At 35.2% G+C, this 18,193-nt stretch overlaps 1 protein-coding gene across 2 annotated transcripts in view; it reads left to right on the forward strand.

The window, feature by feature from the left end:
• The first annotated feature begins 538 nt into the window (after positions 1-538).
• Positions 539-18,193, forward strand: part of SLC30A8 (solute carrier family 30 member 8) — a 47,743-nt gene continuing 30,088 nt past the window's right edge. Inside the window, exons 1-3 of one of the 2 annotated variants that reach the window (XM_023223147.2) lie at positions 539-935; positions 15,800-15,829; positions 15,935-16,134. In XM_023223147.2, the coding sequence (XP_023078915.1) occupies positions 865-935; positions 15,800-15,829; positions 15,935-16,134 (301 nt within the window). In that variant the 5' untranslated portion in view covers positions 539-864. The remainder of the gene's footprint in view (positions 936-15,799; positions 15,830-15,934; positions 16,135-18,193) is intronic. The other variant, XM_023223151.2, reaches the window with a different exon arrangement.

The raw sequence follows: 18,193 nt of genomic DNA on the forward strand, positions 1-18,193 counted from the left end.
GAAAGTGCTTTGTAATGAAGTAAATGCCGATTCCTAGGAGTTGAAGAGTCCGAGGTCTCCCAGGAGCAACTCAGAGGCTTCATTCCTGAGAGTTGGAACTGGCATGCCTGATAGGGTGAATCCTTGATCTTTAATAGAGACCTGGCCAGGGGAACTAAGCTCACTCTGGTTCTTGTGTTTTGGAGGGTTGTTATTTACGTAGAAGCAGAGTCTGTCCTCTTGCCGGTCAAAAGGATTTCAAAGCTGCTGTACCAAGAACTGTTTTCAGATTACTAGTTTCAGAAACTGTTGACCCTTGTCCTCCCTTTCAATAGTGAAATCCCAAAATGGTCCTAGGAGAGACAAGTAAATTCTGACAGCTGCTTAGAGGTCATCTTAGAACTAAATTCCAAAGAAATACTTTTAGGCTGATAAAGAGTCTAGACAAAGGAGGAGAGAGAGAAAAAGAAAAAATTAGATTAGTGTACAGAATGGTAGCTATTTGCAGCTCACCCAGGTGTGCTCTGAAGGTCAAAACCCTACATCAGCAATTTGTAGCAAACTCTTGATCTCCTCTTAGAAAGCACAATTGAATCAGATATCATGCGAAAGACATACACACTTCATATAATGCTACCTGCAAGTCTCCCTAGAAAAGCAGTTTTTGTAGGTGAAAACAATGAAGCCAGGTAATATTCCAAGGAGGCTGTAATTTTAGCAGACCTACCAACAGCACTGATACAGGAAGCTCATTATTTTAATTTCTAGAGCCTTTTAATTTTTTCTTTAGAAAGTGTATAAATAGTTGCAGTGCTGCTTTGCTTCCAAAACTGGGCGGTGAGTTCAACAGCGACAACAGCAGCAGCAGCTCTTAACCTGGCCGTCATGGAGTTTCTTGAAAGAACTTATCTGGTGAATGATAAAGCTGCCAAGATGTACGCTTTCACACTAGAAAGGTAATAGATGCCTGTGTCTGCTTCACAGTTTTCTCTCTTGAATATCATCCAGTTAATTCCTATACCTTGTTGCTTCTGAACTGTAAACCTTTACTCTGCAACTTGGGGCACTCTGGAACATTTTATAAGTTGTTGACTGACATGTATTTTATATTCCGAAAAATGCAATACTTTATATAGTTGATTTGATTCCTTAAATATCCTAAGTGCGTAAAGAACACATTTTATTGATGTGTTTTTCATCTGTAGTGTTTATTCCAAAAAATAGACCTTTATAATCTAATGTGTTGACTTTTCCTTTTCTCAATTATTCTCAGTTTTATGATAGATAGTAAATTTTATTATATTTAGAAAAAATTAAGACTTCAACTATATGGCATAATTGTAGTTATATTGATCTTAAAATGAGTTGTTGCTTTCATGCTCATAAAATATCATTATTAATATACATACTTATAATAAATATAGCTGATTCTAATGTTCTACAAAGTATTCCATTTCTTTTTAATGTCTCCCACAGTGTCACATGCAATACATTCATTCATTTTTCACTTTGTTAACAATTATTGATTGAACACACCTGTGCTAAGTGCAGGACTTAGAAAAAAATGTCTAGTCTCAGATCTTTGTCCTCTTGAAACTTAGTCTAATGTGAAATACATATTAGAGCGAGGCAATTACGAAACAGTGTATTTGTGTCATACTGAGGGCATTCAGTAAGAGTAACTGGACTTTGGAATCAGAGGAAGCTTTTTCAGAAGTAATAGGTTAAGAGCTGAAAAAATAAAAAGGAATTAAAGTAGGGTTAGGGATAACCTACATAGAAAATAGGTTTAAGGAAAGTTTTGCAGACTTAGATAATTGCACAGTAAATATACTTTCACATACATAAGATGTGAGCTTGGTTTGTTTGAGTAGTTGAATCCGAATGGGGTTCAAAAAAGAAACATTCAGTGAATATAAATGAGCTAATGAAAATCTGAAAAGAGTTCATGTTAGAAGAAGAATTTAAGAGAATACTTGCCCATTAATAGTATGTGTAACGTTCTTGTTTGTTTCACAAAGCCAAATTAATATTCTAAGGAGCAGTGATACTATGTTTGATAGCATCAAATATTTTAGCAACAGCAAAGAGACTTTATAAAAAGGATATTTATAACTTGTCTTAAAACAAAGAATCTAGCAGTCTCACATTGGAATAATTATTTTTCTTAGAAAATAATATTAGATATGATTTATTGAGGTTATTAACATAAAAAACAAAGCCTCGTGGTAAGTCAGGCAGAAATTTTGGACAAAAAATTGTTAGCCCTACAGATACTATCAATAGAGCATCTCCACATTACTGAAATAACAATGTTTCCCTTCTCAGTAACGTCGACTATTAACATTTTGTTGTGCAAATAAGCCAACCACTTATAGTTACAAAGTCTCATTCACCCCATAAATAGGTATGGTTTTCAGGACACAGAGTTTATAAGAATTGTCAAACTCATTTGTATTTTCTTGTCAAGGGTAATAAATTAAATCTGCAAGAGATTATTTATCTCGATCCCTTATTTTAACCATGTAGGAAACGGAATGCCAGATAGAACAAATGCCTTTCTTGAGGTCAAAATAAATGCCTTTCTTGAGGGCAGATGGCTAATTACAATAGAACTGTGCTGTGGACCCAGGCCCCCTGCTTGTTAATGTAGTGTTTGCCTTCTCCCTCTACATCTCCTGTGCTCATATGTCCACCATATGGGCTCTTGAATCCTTAATCTGTTTCCTCCTTAGGTCACATGTCCCTGAATTCCCTCACTTACTCACTTTTTCCCTCACCTCTCCCAATCTAATTTATTTTGTTCTGTCTCTATTAGTCATAGACAACTTTGTCCCCTGATATTCCTCCTCTTTTCTCCTTCTACTTTTTTCTTTCTACTTATGATCAGTTTTCTATTTAAACTGTTACCAGCTGTTAAGAAACTTAATCTGAAGAAAACTTTATTATCTAATTCCACAAATGGAGTGTTCCATTTATCTATTGCTTTGCAACAAACTACCCCAAGACATAGTGGCTTAAACAACAACTTTTTTTATTATGATTCTGTGGGTCAGGATTTGGGCAGCATTCCATGTGATATTAGCTGGAATGGAAAGCTGCATTCTGCTGGTATCTGGGCTAGGCTAGAAGGTTTAAGATGGCTTCACTTACATGACTGAGATCTTTGTGTCGGCTTTTTGCCTGGGGCGGGGGTCTTAATTCTTCTTCCCATGGCTTCTCTCTCTGTATGGTGTCTCACTTTATCTGGTTAGCCTGGAATTCCTTATGTGGCAGTCCAGAGTAGCAAAAGAGCAATAGTGGAAGCTGACCATTCTCAGATAGCTTAATTGCAGAACTGGCAGAGTATCATTTTTATCACAATTTATGGGTTGGTTAAAGCGAGTCCCAAGTCTCAGATTCCATGGGTGAGGCAATAGATTCTATCTCTTGATTGCATGTGCATATTGGATGACAGGAATTGCTGGAGGTAATCTTTACAGACATTTTACTACAGGAAGTAGTAATATTGGACCCAGTAGGTGCCATGAACCATGTTTTTACCCTCTCCAGTCTCTCCAAATGTGTTTCATTGATGGGATCCTCTGGGCTTTGGGTTCATTGTAGCGCAAAAAAAAAAAAAAAAAAAAAAAAAAAAAAAGCTGTGTAAATTTGAACTACAACAAGAAAAACAATCAATGTTTTTCTTGGTGCTAGGTGGAAGGGATCAAGTTTCTCTTTTCCCCAGCCATATGTTGAAGTGCAGAGGAAGTAAGGGTAGGGACAGATGATAGAGGTAAACTGCTAGAACATTTTCAACAACTATTTAACTGGTAAAAGTTATAAAAAAGAAATGAAAATCTCTGGAAGTTGTCTTCAGGGCATGCAGAAAATTATGAATTATTTATTCTAGAAAATTTAAATCTCAGTAAGAAGTGACAGTCTATGGCATTTGAGCCAGGATCTGCTCCATTAACCTCTGCTCTTCCCCAAGCTCAGTATGACGGGAGCTCAACTCTTGAGTGGATGTAGCCAAAAGACAATGCTCCCTCTCCTCCCAGCTTCCAGTTAAAGATCATAGCTCACTCCTAGAGCAAAAGGCTGTTGGAATCTCTTATTGTCCCAGCCTAAGGTTGCAGAAATTCTCTTCATTGTAGACATGACCAAGAGGACTATGGTTTCGTTCCTTCACCCAGCCTCCTCTCATAGGGTATAATCTCTAGCCCAGGAGCAGCAAGGTCCTGAATATCCCTGCCCTGGATCACTCATAGTGTGCAGGACGTATTCCAGGAGGCACAAGCAAAAAAGGCTAGGGACTACTATCCGTCATCAGTGCTGCACTTGTGGAGCAAGAATATGGCTCCAGGAGAAGTAGGTCACGGTCTCTTCTGCCAGCTCTAGTGCAGTGGTATAAAGGTACTACTTATGGGAGAGGCAGGCCATAAGAATAGAGGGTTATGTATCTTTCCCTTAGAAGACTGATGATACACAAGCTGGAATTTTATTTGTAAGAGAGCATGGGGCATTTCAAGCTGTTGAAATACAATGGGACACTGTTGAAAACAAGATTCTTCTGGTGAGCAATTAAGAGTAGGCTTGTTGCTTCATGATAGCAATAAGCTATTGGCAGACCGGCTAGAAGTTAAAGAGACAGGCAGAAAAAGAGGTAAGAAATGCCCTCCTGGATTTGGCACTAGCCACAAAATTTGGCCTCAAATATTACCCCCATACAGAAGCCTGTTATAGATTGAATGTTTATGTCCCCCACAGTTATATGTTGAAGCACAAATGCCAGTGTGGCTGTATTTGGAAATGGGGCCTCTCAGGAATAATTAAGGTTAATTGGCGTTATAAGAGTGGGGTCCTGATCTGACAGAAGTAATGTTCTTATAAGAAGAGACTCTAGATAGCTCACTCTCTCTCTCTTTTTGGGTGCATACACTAAGGAAAGACCACGCGAGGAAGTAATGAAAAGGCAGGCATCTATTAGTCAGAAAGAGAATCCTCACCAGTGAATTTGCTAGCACCTTGATTATGGACTTCCATCCTCTGGAGCTGTGAGAAAATAATATTTGTGTTATTTAAGACACACAGTCTGTGGTATGTTGTTATAGTAGCTGAAGCAGACAAATTTAATTGGATCAGATTGTTGGTCCATTCATACCTCAGAGTATTATTGAAAACCGTAGAGCAACAATTCAGCAAACAATTAAGAAGGCCAAAATCTGGGTGTGATACTAACACAGGCAGAACAATCACTTAACAGCGAGACCATGGAAAGAAACAGTCAAAGTGAACACAACTGAAGTGATTATTATCCTTTGGAAATGGGAGAGGATAAGAATGACTGTGCATCTACCCAGTCATGCACCCTCTGAGGAATGACAACAGAGGCTGCGCATGGAGGGGAAGTCAGACAACACCTGGTTTAAAAAAAGCAGTTAGTAGAAACAGGCTAAGTGTTGTATTTAGAATTCGAATGTTTCAAAACAGCTATTATAACTAGGTTAAAAGAATTAAAGAAAATCAAAGAACAAAGAATTAAAGATAGGTATGATTAAAGTGTCTCATAAAATTGAGAATATCAATGAAGGGTTAGAAATTATTTTTTAAAAAAGAACCAGATGAAAATTCTGAAGCTGAAAAGTACAATAAGTGAAATTAAAAATTCACTAGAGGGGTTCAACAGTAGAACTGTACTCATAGAAGCTGGCAGAAGAAAGATTCACTGAAATTGAAAATAGGTTGGAAGATATTATGCAACATGAAAAACAGAAAATAGAATGAAGTAAAAAAAATCAACAGAGCCTCAGAGAAATGTGGTACATTGTTAAATATATTTACGTATGCATAATAAGAGGGCCAGAAGGAGAGAGAAAAAGGAGAAGAAAAATAAAGAAATAATGGCCCCAAACTTTTGAAGTTTGTTGAATATTAATCTATACATTCATGATGGTCAGTGAACTCTAAGAAGAATCAAGCAAATAGATTTACACGCTCACACATTATAGTAAAACTACTAAAAGCAAAACACAAATAAAAAACCTTGAAAGCAGCAAGAGGAAAAAAAAGATGCATTATGTGTGACAGCATCCTGATCAGATTAACAACTGACTTCTACCAGAAGCAAAGGAGGATGGCAGTGAGATGGCATTTAAAGTGGTAAAAGAAAAAGAAATTCCTATCAACCAATAATCTTATATCCACCTAAACTGTCTTCCTAAAATAAAGGTGAAATAAAGACAAACAAAATCTAAGATAATTTGTTTTTGGATTCACTTTACAAAAATCAGTAAAGAAAGCAATAGTAACAGAAATATTAAAGAAAACAAATGACACCAGATATTAAGTTGAACCAATACTAAAAAAAAATAGCACCAATAAGGGTAATAATGTGGGTAATTATAAAAGACATGATTTGTTATCCTTTTTTCTCTTAACTGATAGTTAAGAGGAAACTGCATAAAATAAAATGTATATAATCTTAGATGAAATGGATAAATTCATAGAAAGACAAACTGCCACATGAACTTAAGAAATAGAAAATCGGACCAGTAAAAATATTGAATTATTAATAAATTTCATAAAACCTTATACAAAGAAAGCTCAAGTCCAGATGTCTTCACTGGTGATTTCTACCAAAATTTAAAATAGAATTAATATTAACTCATCACAAATTCTTCCCCAAAATAGAAGAGGTGTAAATACACTTCCCAACTCATTTTATGAGGTCAATATTCTGCTGATAGCAAAAAAGGAGGAAATATCACAAGAAAAGAAAACTACAGAACAATATCCATCCCCCTTATGAATACAGATGCAGTAATCCTTGAAAAAGACTAATGAACTGAATCCAGCAACATATAAAAGTAATTACAAACAATGATGAAATGGGATTTATCCCAGTAACGCAAGCTTAATTTAACATCTGAAATACAATCAAAGTGATACAACATATTAATAGGATACAGAACAAAGCTCATATGATTATCTCACTGGATGCAGAAAATGAATAGACAAAATTCAACACCCTTTAATTATATAAACACCTGCAAAACTAGAAATAGAATGAAACTTCTTTAAAAGCATCTATGAAAAACCTGCAGCTCACATCATAATTTTTTTTCATTAGGTTTTTTGGGAACAGGTGGTGTTTGGTTACACAGATAGGCTCTTCAGTGGTGATTTCTGAGATTTTGGTGCACCCATCACCTGAGCAGTGTACACTGTACCAAAGTGCAGTCTTTCATAGTAATTATGGCAAAAGCCTGAACACTTTCCCCTAAAATCAGGTACAAGATAAGGATGTCTACTTTTATGAGTTCTACTCAACATGGTACTGTATGTTCTAGCCAGAGCAATTGGGAAGACGACAAAATAAAAGACATTCAGATTGGAAAGAAAGAATTAATATTATCACTGTTTTCTTTTCTTTTCTTTTTTTTGAGACAGAGTTTCGCTCTTATTGCCCAGGCTGGAGTGCAATGGCATGATCTCAGCTCACCACAACCTCCACCTCCTGGGTTCAAGTGATTCTCCTGCCTCAGCCCCCCAAGTAGCTGGGATTACAGGCATGCGCTACCACACCCAGCTAATTTTTGTATTTTTAGTAGAGACAGGGTTTCTTCATGTTGGTCAGGTTGGTCTCGAACTCCTGACCTCAGGTGATCCACCTGCCTCGGCCTCCCAAAGTGCTGGGATTACAGGCATGAGCCACTGTGCCCAGCCTATCACTGTTTTCAAATGACATTATCTTATATGTAGAAAGTCCTAAAAGATCCATTTTAAAAATTTTAGAACTAATAAACAAGTTTGGTAGGGTCACAGTAAAAGAGATTAATATATAAACAGTAATTGTATTTTTATACAGTAGCAAGAGAAAATCTGAAAATGAAATGAAGAAATCAACTTCACTTACAATAGCATAAAATAATGATGTGTTTTAGAATAAATTTAACAAATGAAGTGCACAGCTTTTACACTAAAAATTACAAAACAGTGAGTTAGAAATATTAAAGAATAAAAGATATAAATCAATGAAAGATATCCCATGTTTGTGGATTAGAAAACGTAATATTGCTAAGATGACATTATTCCTAAAATTAACATGGAAATTTGATGCAATTACTACTAAAATCCTAACTATGTTTTTGAAGAAGTTAAGCTAGCCCGATAATTTATATGGAACCAGTAGGGGCCTACAAAAGGCAAAAGAATCTTGAAAAAGAATAAATTTGGAGGACTCACACTTCCTGATTTCAGAATTTAATACAAAGCTATACTAATCACAACAAGAGTGTGATACTGGCATAAAGACAGACATACACACCAATGTGATAGAATTTATAGTCCATAAATAAGTTCTTATATGTGTGGTCAATTGTTTTTCACCAAGGATTCCAAGACAATTCAATGGTAAAAATAAAAAAAGAAAGTATTTTCAGCAACTATTGCTGGGACAACTGGATGTACATAAGCAGAAAAATTAATTTGTATACGTTTCTGACACCATTAAAAAAATTCACTAAAAAGTTGATTACAGACCTAAATGTAAGAGCAAGAGCAAAACCTATAGAACTCTTTTTTTTTTTTTTGAGATGGAGTCTCGCTCTGTCGCCCATTCTGGAGTGCAGTGGTGCAATCTTGGCTCACTGCAAGCTCCGCCTCCCGGGTTCAGGTCATTCTCCTGCCTCAGCCTCCCGCTGGGGACTACAGGCGCCTGCCACCATGCCCGGCTAATTTTTTTTGTATTTTTAGTAGAGACGGGGTTTCACTATGTTAACGAGGATGGTCTCAATCTCCTGATCTCGTGATCCACCCGCCTCAGCCTCCCAAGTGTTGGGATTACAGGCATGAGCCACCACGCCCGGCCAAACCTATAGAACTCCTAAATGAAAACACGTGATCTTGGGTGAGGCCATGGTTTATTGGTATGACACCTAAAGCATAAGTGATAAAAGAAAAATTATATATATTGGAGAGCATCAAAATAAAATATTTTGTTCTGTAAACAATACTAACAGGAAAATAAAAAGATAAGGCACATATTGAGATAAAATATTTATAAATTACATATATGATAAGGGATGTGTATAAGAATATGTAAAATAATTGTTATAATTAATAATAAAACTATAAATAAATCAATTAAAATATGTAAAGAATACTGATAGACATTTCTCCAAGAAAACATACCAGTGTATAATAAGCACATGAAATATGCTCAACATCATTAGTCATTAGGGTAATGCAAATCAAAATCACAATGAGATGCCACTTCATACTCACTAGAATGGCTATAATAAAAAAAAAATAACAAGTGTTGGCAAGGATTTGGAGAAATAGGAACTCTCTTACACAGTGTATGGGAATGTCTAATGGTACTGTGCTTTGAAAGAGAGTCCAGCAGTTCCACAAAATGTCAAACATAAAGTTATCTTATGACTCAGGAATTCCATTGCTAGATTGGAAGAGAAGTGAAAACATACTTCTACAAAATACTTTTATACAACTTTTCAATAACAACATTATTTGAAATAGTCAAAAAAAAAAAACCAAACATTTTATTGTCTCTACTAAACAGACATTTTATTGTCTCTACTAAAGACAATATCCATCAACTGACTAGTAAAATTTTATGTATCCATACAATGAAATACTATTTGGAAATAAAAGGCAATGGAATACTGATGACATACTGATATTTGCTACAATATGGATAAACCTTGAAAGTATGATGCTAAGTGAGAGAAGCCATTCACAAAAGTCCTCATATTATATGATTTTATTTATATGAAATGTCCAGAATGGGCAAATCTGTAAAGACAGAAAGTAGATTAGTGGTCGCCTGGGAGAGGGTGCAAGGAGAATAGGGAATTACAGCTAATGAATATGAGTTTTTTTGGTAATGGTTTCACAACTCTGTGAATATACTGAAAACCATTAATTTATATAGATTAAATAGATCATTTCCATAATATTAAAATTATATCTTTTTTTTTGATACAGAGTCTTGCTCTGTTTGTTGCCCAGGCTGGAGTGCAGTGGTGTGATCTCAGCTCACTGCAACCTCTGTCTCCTGAGTTCAATCAATTCTCCTGCCTTGGCCTCCCCAGTAGCTTGGATTACAGGTACCCACCACCACGCCTGGCTAATTTTTGTATATTTTTGGTAGAGATGAGGTTTCACTCCATCTCTAGTGAGTGGTCTTGAATTGCTGACCTCAAGTGACCTGCTTGCCTTGGCCTCCCGAAGCACACAAATTTTATAATTTTATCTTAATAAAGTTGTTTAAAAAGAGGTATGTGATTGAATGCCTGTCTAGGACAAAACATGACGTCTGATTATGTAAATGTTTATATTTCCCACTTTCTCTAGTTCTCACCCTTCAAACTATTTCTTCTACATCACTCATTTATTTCATAAACATTGAGTAAAATATAATCTCAATAAATATGTACTGAATATTATGCTGAAGACAGGGTCTCAGACATTGAGCATATAGGACTATTTCTAGGGCAGACAAGGAGAATGGTGAAGCAGGGAAACAGAAGTGAAGAACTGCTAAGGGATTACAGGAATGTTATTTCCCTCTTTGATATTTATCTTCTGTTCAGGAATGAACAATCTTCAGGGTCAATTCATACAAGACTGATGTCATGTCACTGGAGTAAAATCTGGAATAGTGGATGTGGGCAAAAGAGAAACAAAAAATTGGTTTGCTTTTTTATTATCTAAGTCTTGTTATAAAAATGCTTGTCCTGAAAGTTGTTTTGCAGTATAGCCTACTTAATCCTTCCTAAATAACAATGATAATAATGTAATGTGGTTCATGAATATGGTAAAATAATTTTAAAATTTGTGCATTTATCTTGTTCCAGTTACACTTTGAAGTGATTTATATGAATTAGCTAAAATCTCTCAACCAGCCTATGAGAGTGATGCTATCATTATTCTTATTTTCAGATGGGGAAATTGAGGCACAGAGAGGTTAAGTAATTTTCTTACAGTCATATGACTAGTGAGTGGTAAGGTTGGAGGTTCGACTGAGGTGATGGGTTGCCAGAGCCCAAGCTCTCAGCCTCTATACTGCACTGCCTGCCACTCAGCCCCATCTTGGGAATTGGCATTCCTTCCTCCTGGTTACTGTAACCAGAAACCAACAAGTCATCTTTGAGTCCCACCTCTCTTTATTATTCCCCCTGAACTAATGCTATTGATTAGCAAGTCCTGTTGACTCCACCTCTCAAAAGTCCCTCAAATATGACTACTTCTTTCCATTTTTATTGTCACTACATAGGTCCAAGCCACCAATGTGTTGGCTGTAGTCATCTCCTAAGGGTTTCTATGTTTTGATCTTCTACACTCTAGTTTTCCAGGCAGCACCCAAAGTGATCATTTCAGAAATGTGAACCATGTAGTGTTACTTCCCAGCTCAAAACTTTCCAAATTTTTTCTTTTAGACCTTGAATTAAATTGAACTCTTTATAATGACCTGAATTGTTCTGCAAAATCTAATCCCTTTTTTGACCTCTTTCCATTTCACTCTTTATGCCACAGGGGCCGCCTATGTAGTTTTCTTTCTGTTCAAGACAAGCACTTAAGAAAATCCTTTTTGTCTTTGGGCTTTTGCTCTAGCAATGCCCTCTACTTGTGATAGCCTTCACTTACGTAGGTTTTCTCCTGGTAATTCTGTAACTTGTTGCTGAGATATCACCTCCACAGAGGTGCCTTCCTTTCCCACCACATTTAAGGTAGTTCATCTTCCCTCTTCTGCTCACCATTCATCATACTATATAGCCTCTACTAAAGACAAAGTAAATTGATTCATTTACTCTTTGTCTCCCTCTACTAAAATACAAGCTCCTTAGAGAAGGACCTTTGCTTGTCTTATACAACATGGTATCATTAACACTTCTGCTGGTGCAGGCCCTTTTTAGGCATGCAATAAATATTTAATGATGAATGAATAAAATGTTAAAAATTCATGGTGAGGTTGAAGCTTTTATCTCCCCTTCTAACAGGAATAGTGATTTGAGGTTCTTAGGGAAAGTGATGTGAAACTACAAAATCAAAGTGATTTTTATGTGCTCAACATTTGAAATAAGAGGGTAAAAAATAAAAATTTTACCAACATTATTTTGGAGATAGAAGCAAAAGAATTTAATTTCTACCACTAAACAAAAATAGAATTAAAAAATAGAAGTTTCTCCAAGATTGTAAAAATAAAGTCCCGTTGTCTAAATCCCATTTTTGCAGATGAAATCAAAGTTTTAGAATATTGGCATCAAATTTTCTAATATTTCCATACTTTTTCATCTCTGTTTCTCCATCTTTTTTTTCTTTGATGCTACAGGAAATTTCTTTGGCCTATTATCCCTAATTTTTAGAGCTTTGGCCATATTTGAATACATGGGAATGTTTTAGGATTTATTCATTAATAGCAGATTCACATTTCAGTGTTTGTTGCATCATAGAACTTGCTTTTTATAACTTTCTTCTTAAAATAATATTGAAAATTCACATCATTGTTGTGATCAAGAGCTGTTCTGTATCTAGAGAGACTTAGATAACTTTGCTTTAACGAGATTATGAGGAATATATGTTACTTTGGGTTTTAACTTCTTTGGGGTCACAGACTCTTTTGGAAGCCAAGTGAAGACTGTGTACTTTTGCCTGTCCCATAACACACACACACACACACACGCACACACACACACGTGCACACACACACACACACAAACACATTGTATACAATTTCAATGGACCTTATGAAGCCCACTTTTGGATTTCTGGCTTAGTTCTTCAAGAAGCAGTCTCAGCTCAAAGTATACCCATATTTGTTAAACTTAGAATCCAAGATAGGGAAACAGTACACAAAAGTAAAAATTGCCCACATTTTCATACTTTCCTCCTGGTGGCATTGCCCAGGGGCTTTTTCCCAGGTTTGATTCTTGCTTTGGTCTGGCTTCTAAGCTGCTCCAAGATAAATTCTCTCTCCTGGTCACTGACTACTTGGCTTTCCCTGGTCATAAGATTTATGAAAACCTAAAATAAAGCAACGCTTCATATGACCACAGCACACCAGGCAGTTCCAGAACAATTGGTGAGCCTGCTTTGCTCATGCTGTCTTCTCAGCCAAGGAAGGAGTAAATCTCAACAATGTGTTTGTGTTAGTACTCAGGTTCCTCTGAGTTGATGGCCACTGGGGACCCATACTACCATATTCTATGGTTGTTTATTATTAGAATATTGTTACATAACAAAAGCAAAAGTCTACTCATTTTAAATATAAATACTTTATTTGTTACTTTCCAAATTGTTCTTATTCCAACTAAGAAGCTTATTTGGAACTACTCAGAATCCTGAGTGCTATTCACATAATTGATAAAAAATAAACCAATGATGTAACTTGGCTGTAATGTATATTCCAAAGCCGGTTTGGCAATATATGTCAAAATCCTTAGAAATGTAGGTATCTGTTGACCAAGTAATTTCCCCTTTAAGATTCCACTTTAAGGAGATAATATATTGAGCAAAGATTATAAGGATGTGAATCATAGTAGTGCTTATATGAGCAAGTAATTGCAAAAGAACGAGTTGTCCAATAATTTAAAAACATGAGTTAATTATGCTATGATGTAGCTATGTTAAATATATACTGCCCTCCATATTTTAAAAATAATGATATACAACATTTTATAAATGGAAAAAATATTAACAAGATTTATAGCTAAGAATCAGGTTCAGAAGCTGTATCTTTGGTAGGATCCTCTTGTGATGCAATCATCTTATTCACATCCATTCTAGCACTTCCCCACTGAGGAGTAGCCAGGTTTAGGTAGAATTTTCCCTATTCTCAGCTCTATGAGTCAGCGTGGCTGGATTTTGCCAGTCTTCTGAGTATAACAATGCCTAAGTCAATCAGCTCACCCATATTCCCCTGGCTATAGTGGTGGTTTCTCATTTAGCCAAATCCACATGCACATCAACACTCTTGTTTAGCAGTTTGAGAGGGGATAATCTTTCTATGTATACGTTAAAAAATACATACATAGTCTGATTACCTTTGGCAACCATCCTGCTACCATGGGAAAGACAAGCTTGAGGTTGAAGAATAGCTGAGAACCAAGACATGAATCTGGAGACCTCGTCAAAGAGTGTCTGAAACCTGGCCCCTCTAAATGTTTTCAGTTGCAGAACCAATAATTCTTACTTATTAAATATTCTAGCAAGAGTCTTGTTTTCCATACTTATAACCCAAAACATCCTAATATGAAATCTAATTATGTAAAAAGTGTATTCATATATTACAAAGCTACACAATAAAATATCAATAATAATTGTCTCTTGGAGAGGATTACCAGTTATTTTTCCCTCTGCTTTGTGACTTTTTTGTAATTCCAGATTTTCTATAATGCATATATATTATTTTATTCAGAAAAATCATATATAATAATTAGAGTCAGAATAATAATGTTCATCTAAGCCAAAACCATCAGACTTTTAATCCTGAATGGTGATAGGCTAAATGAAATAAAGTGAAAGCTAATATATTGCTAATTTTGTTTGTTTGTTTGTTTTTACCTTTCAGAGTCACGAATGCAAAGTTCTTAATACCAAGACTCTTATTTATTTCTGTACATGAATTTATTTTTTTAAATTTAAAAACATGATTAGTTCAAGATCCATGGATATTGACATCTGCCTTTCTGCCCCAACATTAGGACACCTAAAATTGGTTTTAGGCATAACAGAAGAAACACTGGGCTTGGGATTCCCACTCCAAAATTTCCTGGGTATTTGACCTCAGGCAATTACTTAAACTCCCTGAACCTTAGTTACTTCAGCCAAGAAATATGGGGTTGCAGTTAAGTGAAATAAGCCAAGCACGGAAAGACACATATCACATGTTCTCGCTTATATATGGGAGCTAAAACAGTGGCTCTCATGAAGATAAGAGAGTAGATTGGTGGTTACAAGAGGCTAAGAAGGGTAGAGAGGAGGAAGGTATGAAGGAAGGTTGATTAATGGATACAAACATATGATTTGAGAGAAGAAAATGATCTAATGTTTGACAGATCTGTGAGGTGACTATGGTTTGCAGTTATCTGTTATATGCTTCAAAGTAGCCAGAAAAGAATAATTGAAATGTTTCTAGAATAAAGAAAAGAGAAATATTTAAGGTGATGGACATCTCAAGTGTACTGATTTGATCTTTAAAAATTAAATGAATGTATTAAATTATCATATGTACCCTAAATTAGGTATATTATGCATCAATAAAAATTGTTTAAAAAAAGAAAAAATAAGTGTTAGACCAAATGTTACCTACCTTTCCATCTGTGAAATTCTATGAGTGACTCTAAATTTTGCTTTATATTTGAATGGAACTGATATTCACTGCCTGCTTTGGGAAGTATAAGTAGGTTTCAACTCTCATAATAACATTGATTAATTGGTAGCCACTGTCTGCAGAGCAGTGGTAAGAAGGTCTCAGAGTACCTACGGAGTCAGCAGGAAAAAGTACTATGATCTGTCAGTGATGTTGATGAGTATTTGAATCCTCAGTCTGGCTCATATACACATATCGTACAATGTAGCCTGATTTATTTTATTATTATTTTTTGTAGCACAGTGTCCAAATCTTTTGAGAGTGAAATAACTGGGAAGAAATCCCTTTAAAATGTATCTGCTTCTTTTGTCCTATTCCTTTGATATCTCTTAATCACTGGTGGCATTGACTGAATAAGAGTTTGACTGAATAAAAGTACAACTTTTAGTAGTTAAAGTTTAGAAGGATATTTCTTGCTTGTTTCTTACACTTGATATTTTCTTGTAGAAAGAGCTGCAAATGGACACTTCCTAGCAAGTAAGCAAATGTCCTAATAGTGGTTCCAAGTATGGGCAGGGTGGGTCAGTGAGTGGCTGGTTTGCAACTATGTTCACTTCTTGCTTCTGTCAAACTCATTCATAGTGTGGAACTCCAACAGAAACCGGTGAATAAAGATCAGTGTCCCAGAGAGAGACCAGAGGAGTTGGAGTCAGGAGGCATGTACCACTGCCACAGTGGCTCCAAGCCCACAGAGAACAGGGCGAATGAGCACGCCTATGCCAAGTGGAAGCTCTGTGCTGCTTCAGCAATATGCGTCATTTTCATGATCGCAGAGGTCGTGGGTGAGTCTTTCTGCAGACTTTTTTGATTAAACAAGCAAACAAACAAAACTCTGCATCATTATGGGAGGGTTACCTAAGTTCTTTTAAGGTAACAATATGCTCATTGTAGATAAGTTGAAAAACAGTAGGAAACAAAGTAAAATTCATCACTATTCCATATTCGAGTCATAGCCTTCAGTAATTTTAGGGAGTGTTTTGTGCAATGCATTTTCTGTTCAGAGCTCACAGGTTTTATTTTTTAAACATAACTGAGACCATACTGAATGCTTTTGACCACACTGTCAAATACTCTTCAAAAACATTTTTATGCCTGAACAATATTCTCTAATATGCTCCACTGTAATTTACATAACGATTCCTCTATTGTTAGAAATTTAGGGAGTTTTTTCCTGCTTATGGACAATGTTGCAATGCAAAATCTTGAAGAAAGTTCTGCCTGCCTTTCTGGTTAATCCCTTCAAAGAGATTCCTAAAAGTGGAAATAATTGCTTGAAGGACATGAATATTTGTATTACTTGATTCATATTGCCAGAGTGCTGTTGAGAAAGCTAAACAATTCATGTCTACCAGCTCTACTTGAGAATGATTCTGACTCCAAATCTTAATGACAACTAATTTTAATCTCTGAAATCTCTTTGCTATTGTATAGATGAATGTTTTAATATTTATTTATTTAATTGTTACTATTAGACTATTTTTGCATGCTTATTAGTGATCTGTATTTCCCTCTGTTAATGCATTTTCTCCTTGTCTCTTAATGTCTGTTACTCATTTCTTTTTTAGAAAATTTTTTAATTCTCTATATTGATCTCTGGGAGCTCTTTATGTATTAGGATATTAGACCTTTGTTATATTAGTTATAAGTGCTTTTCCAGTTTGTTGTTTAACCTTTTGATGTTTGTGTTGACTTAGAGAAGTTTTAAATTTTACATAGGTAACTATTTTAAACTTTTCATTTTGAGCTCATTTCTTTTACTACTCTTTCACTGTTTTAGTGCTTAAGAATCCTTCTCCATCTACTGAGAAGATAGCTTTTTTGTTGTTTAATTTTTGTATTTAATTTTAAAATTATGTTGATATTAGATATATTTGTATGTTCTAAGGACTGAATTTTTTTCTAAATAGCTAACACAGTTTTCAGCATCATTTATGAAATAATTATTTTCCCCATTGATTTTTGATATTTCTTTAATCACTTATCAACACTTTGTAAATAGCAGGTCTATTTCTAAGGTGTTTCACTGATCTGTGTTTCTGGTCTCTGTCAAGGACATAATTAATGTAGATTTATATGTTATAATATCTGTTATTTCCTATTAATGATTTTTAATTTAGCAAAGCAAAGGCTGTTTATCTCTGTTTATTATCCTAATTAAACATGAGAATTGTTCTGTTCAGTTTTCCCCCATCCAATTACGATTTTATTAATATTTAAGTTAATTTGAGAACACAATATCTTTAAGTATTCGGCTTTCCCTCCAGGAATATGTTATGTTTCTCTATTTATCCAAATCTTCTACATGTCTCATGAAGGTTTTATGGTGTTCATCTGACTACACGGACAGCCTACTTCTTGAAAGAGTTATTTCTGATTATTATATGTGCTTGGCTTATTCTTTCCAGGGGTGAGTGCAGTCCACCATTTTTCATGTTTTGTTTTCTAGATAATTACTTTTTGTATTCTAAAGTTTTGATTTTTGTATATTCACTTTGTACTCAATTATGCATTTGAATTATTGTCAATTGTAAATATATTTCAGTGCATGTCCCCTTTTCCTGTCTCGTGCATCTTCCTCATCCCAGGACATCACCCTCTCTTGTGCAGAAAACATTTCTCTTCATTTCAATAGTTATATCTCTTTTGTGTGTTTCATGTTTTTATCATGTTAAACAATACCTTATGCTAAATCAAATCTATGTTTGATTATTTAGCTGTTAAGCAAAATGCTTCTTGAAGGGTTGTTTTGTATTATGTTAATGAAATGTTTCTTTGTTTCAGTTTTATAATGATTAACAAAGAATCAAGGATGAGTGTTAACTTTTAATCAAATACCTTTTC

Source organism: Piliocolobus tephrosceles, chromosome 7, assembly GCF_002776525.5.
Source record: "Piliocolobus tephrosceles isolate RC106 chromosome 7, ASM277652v3, whole genome shotgun sequence".
NCBI classification, from domain to species: Eukaryota; Metazoa; Chordata; class Mammalia; order Primates; family Cercopithecidae; genus Piliocolobus; species Piliocolobus tephrosceles.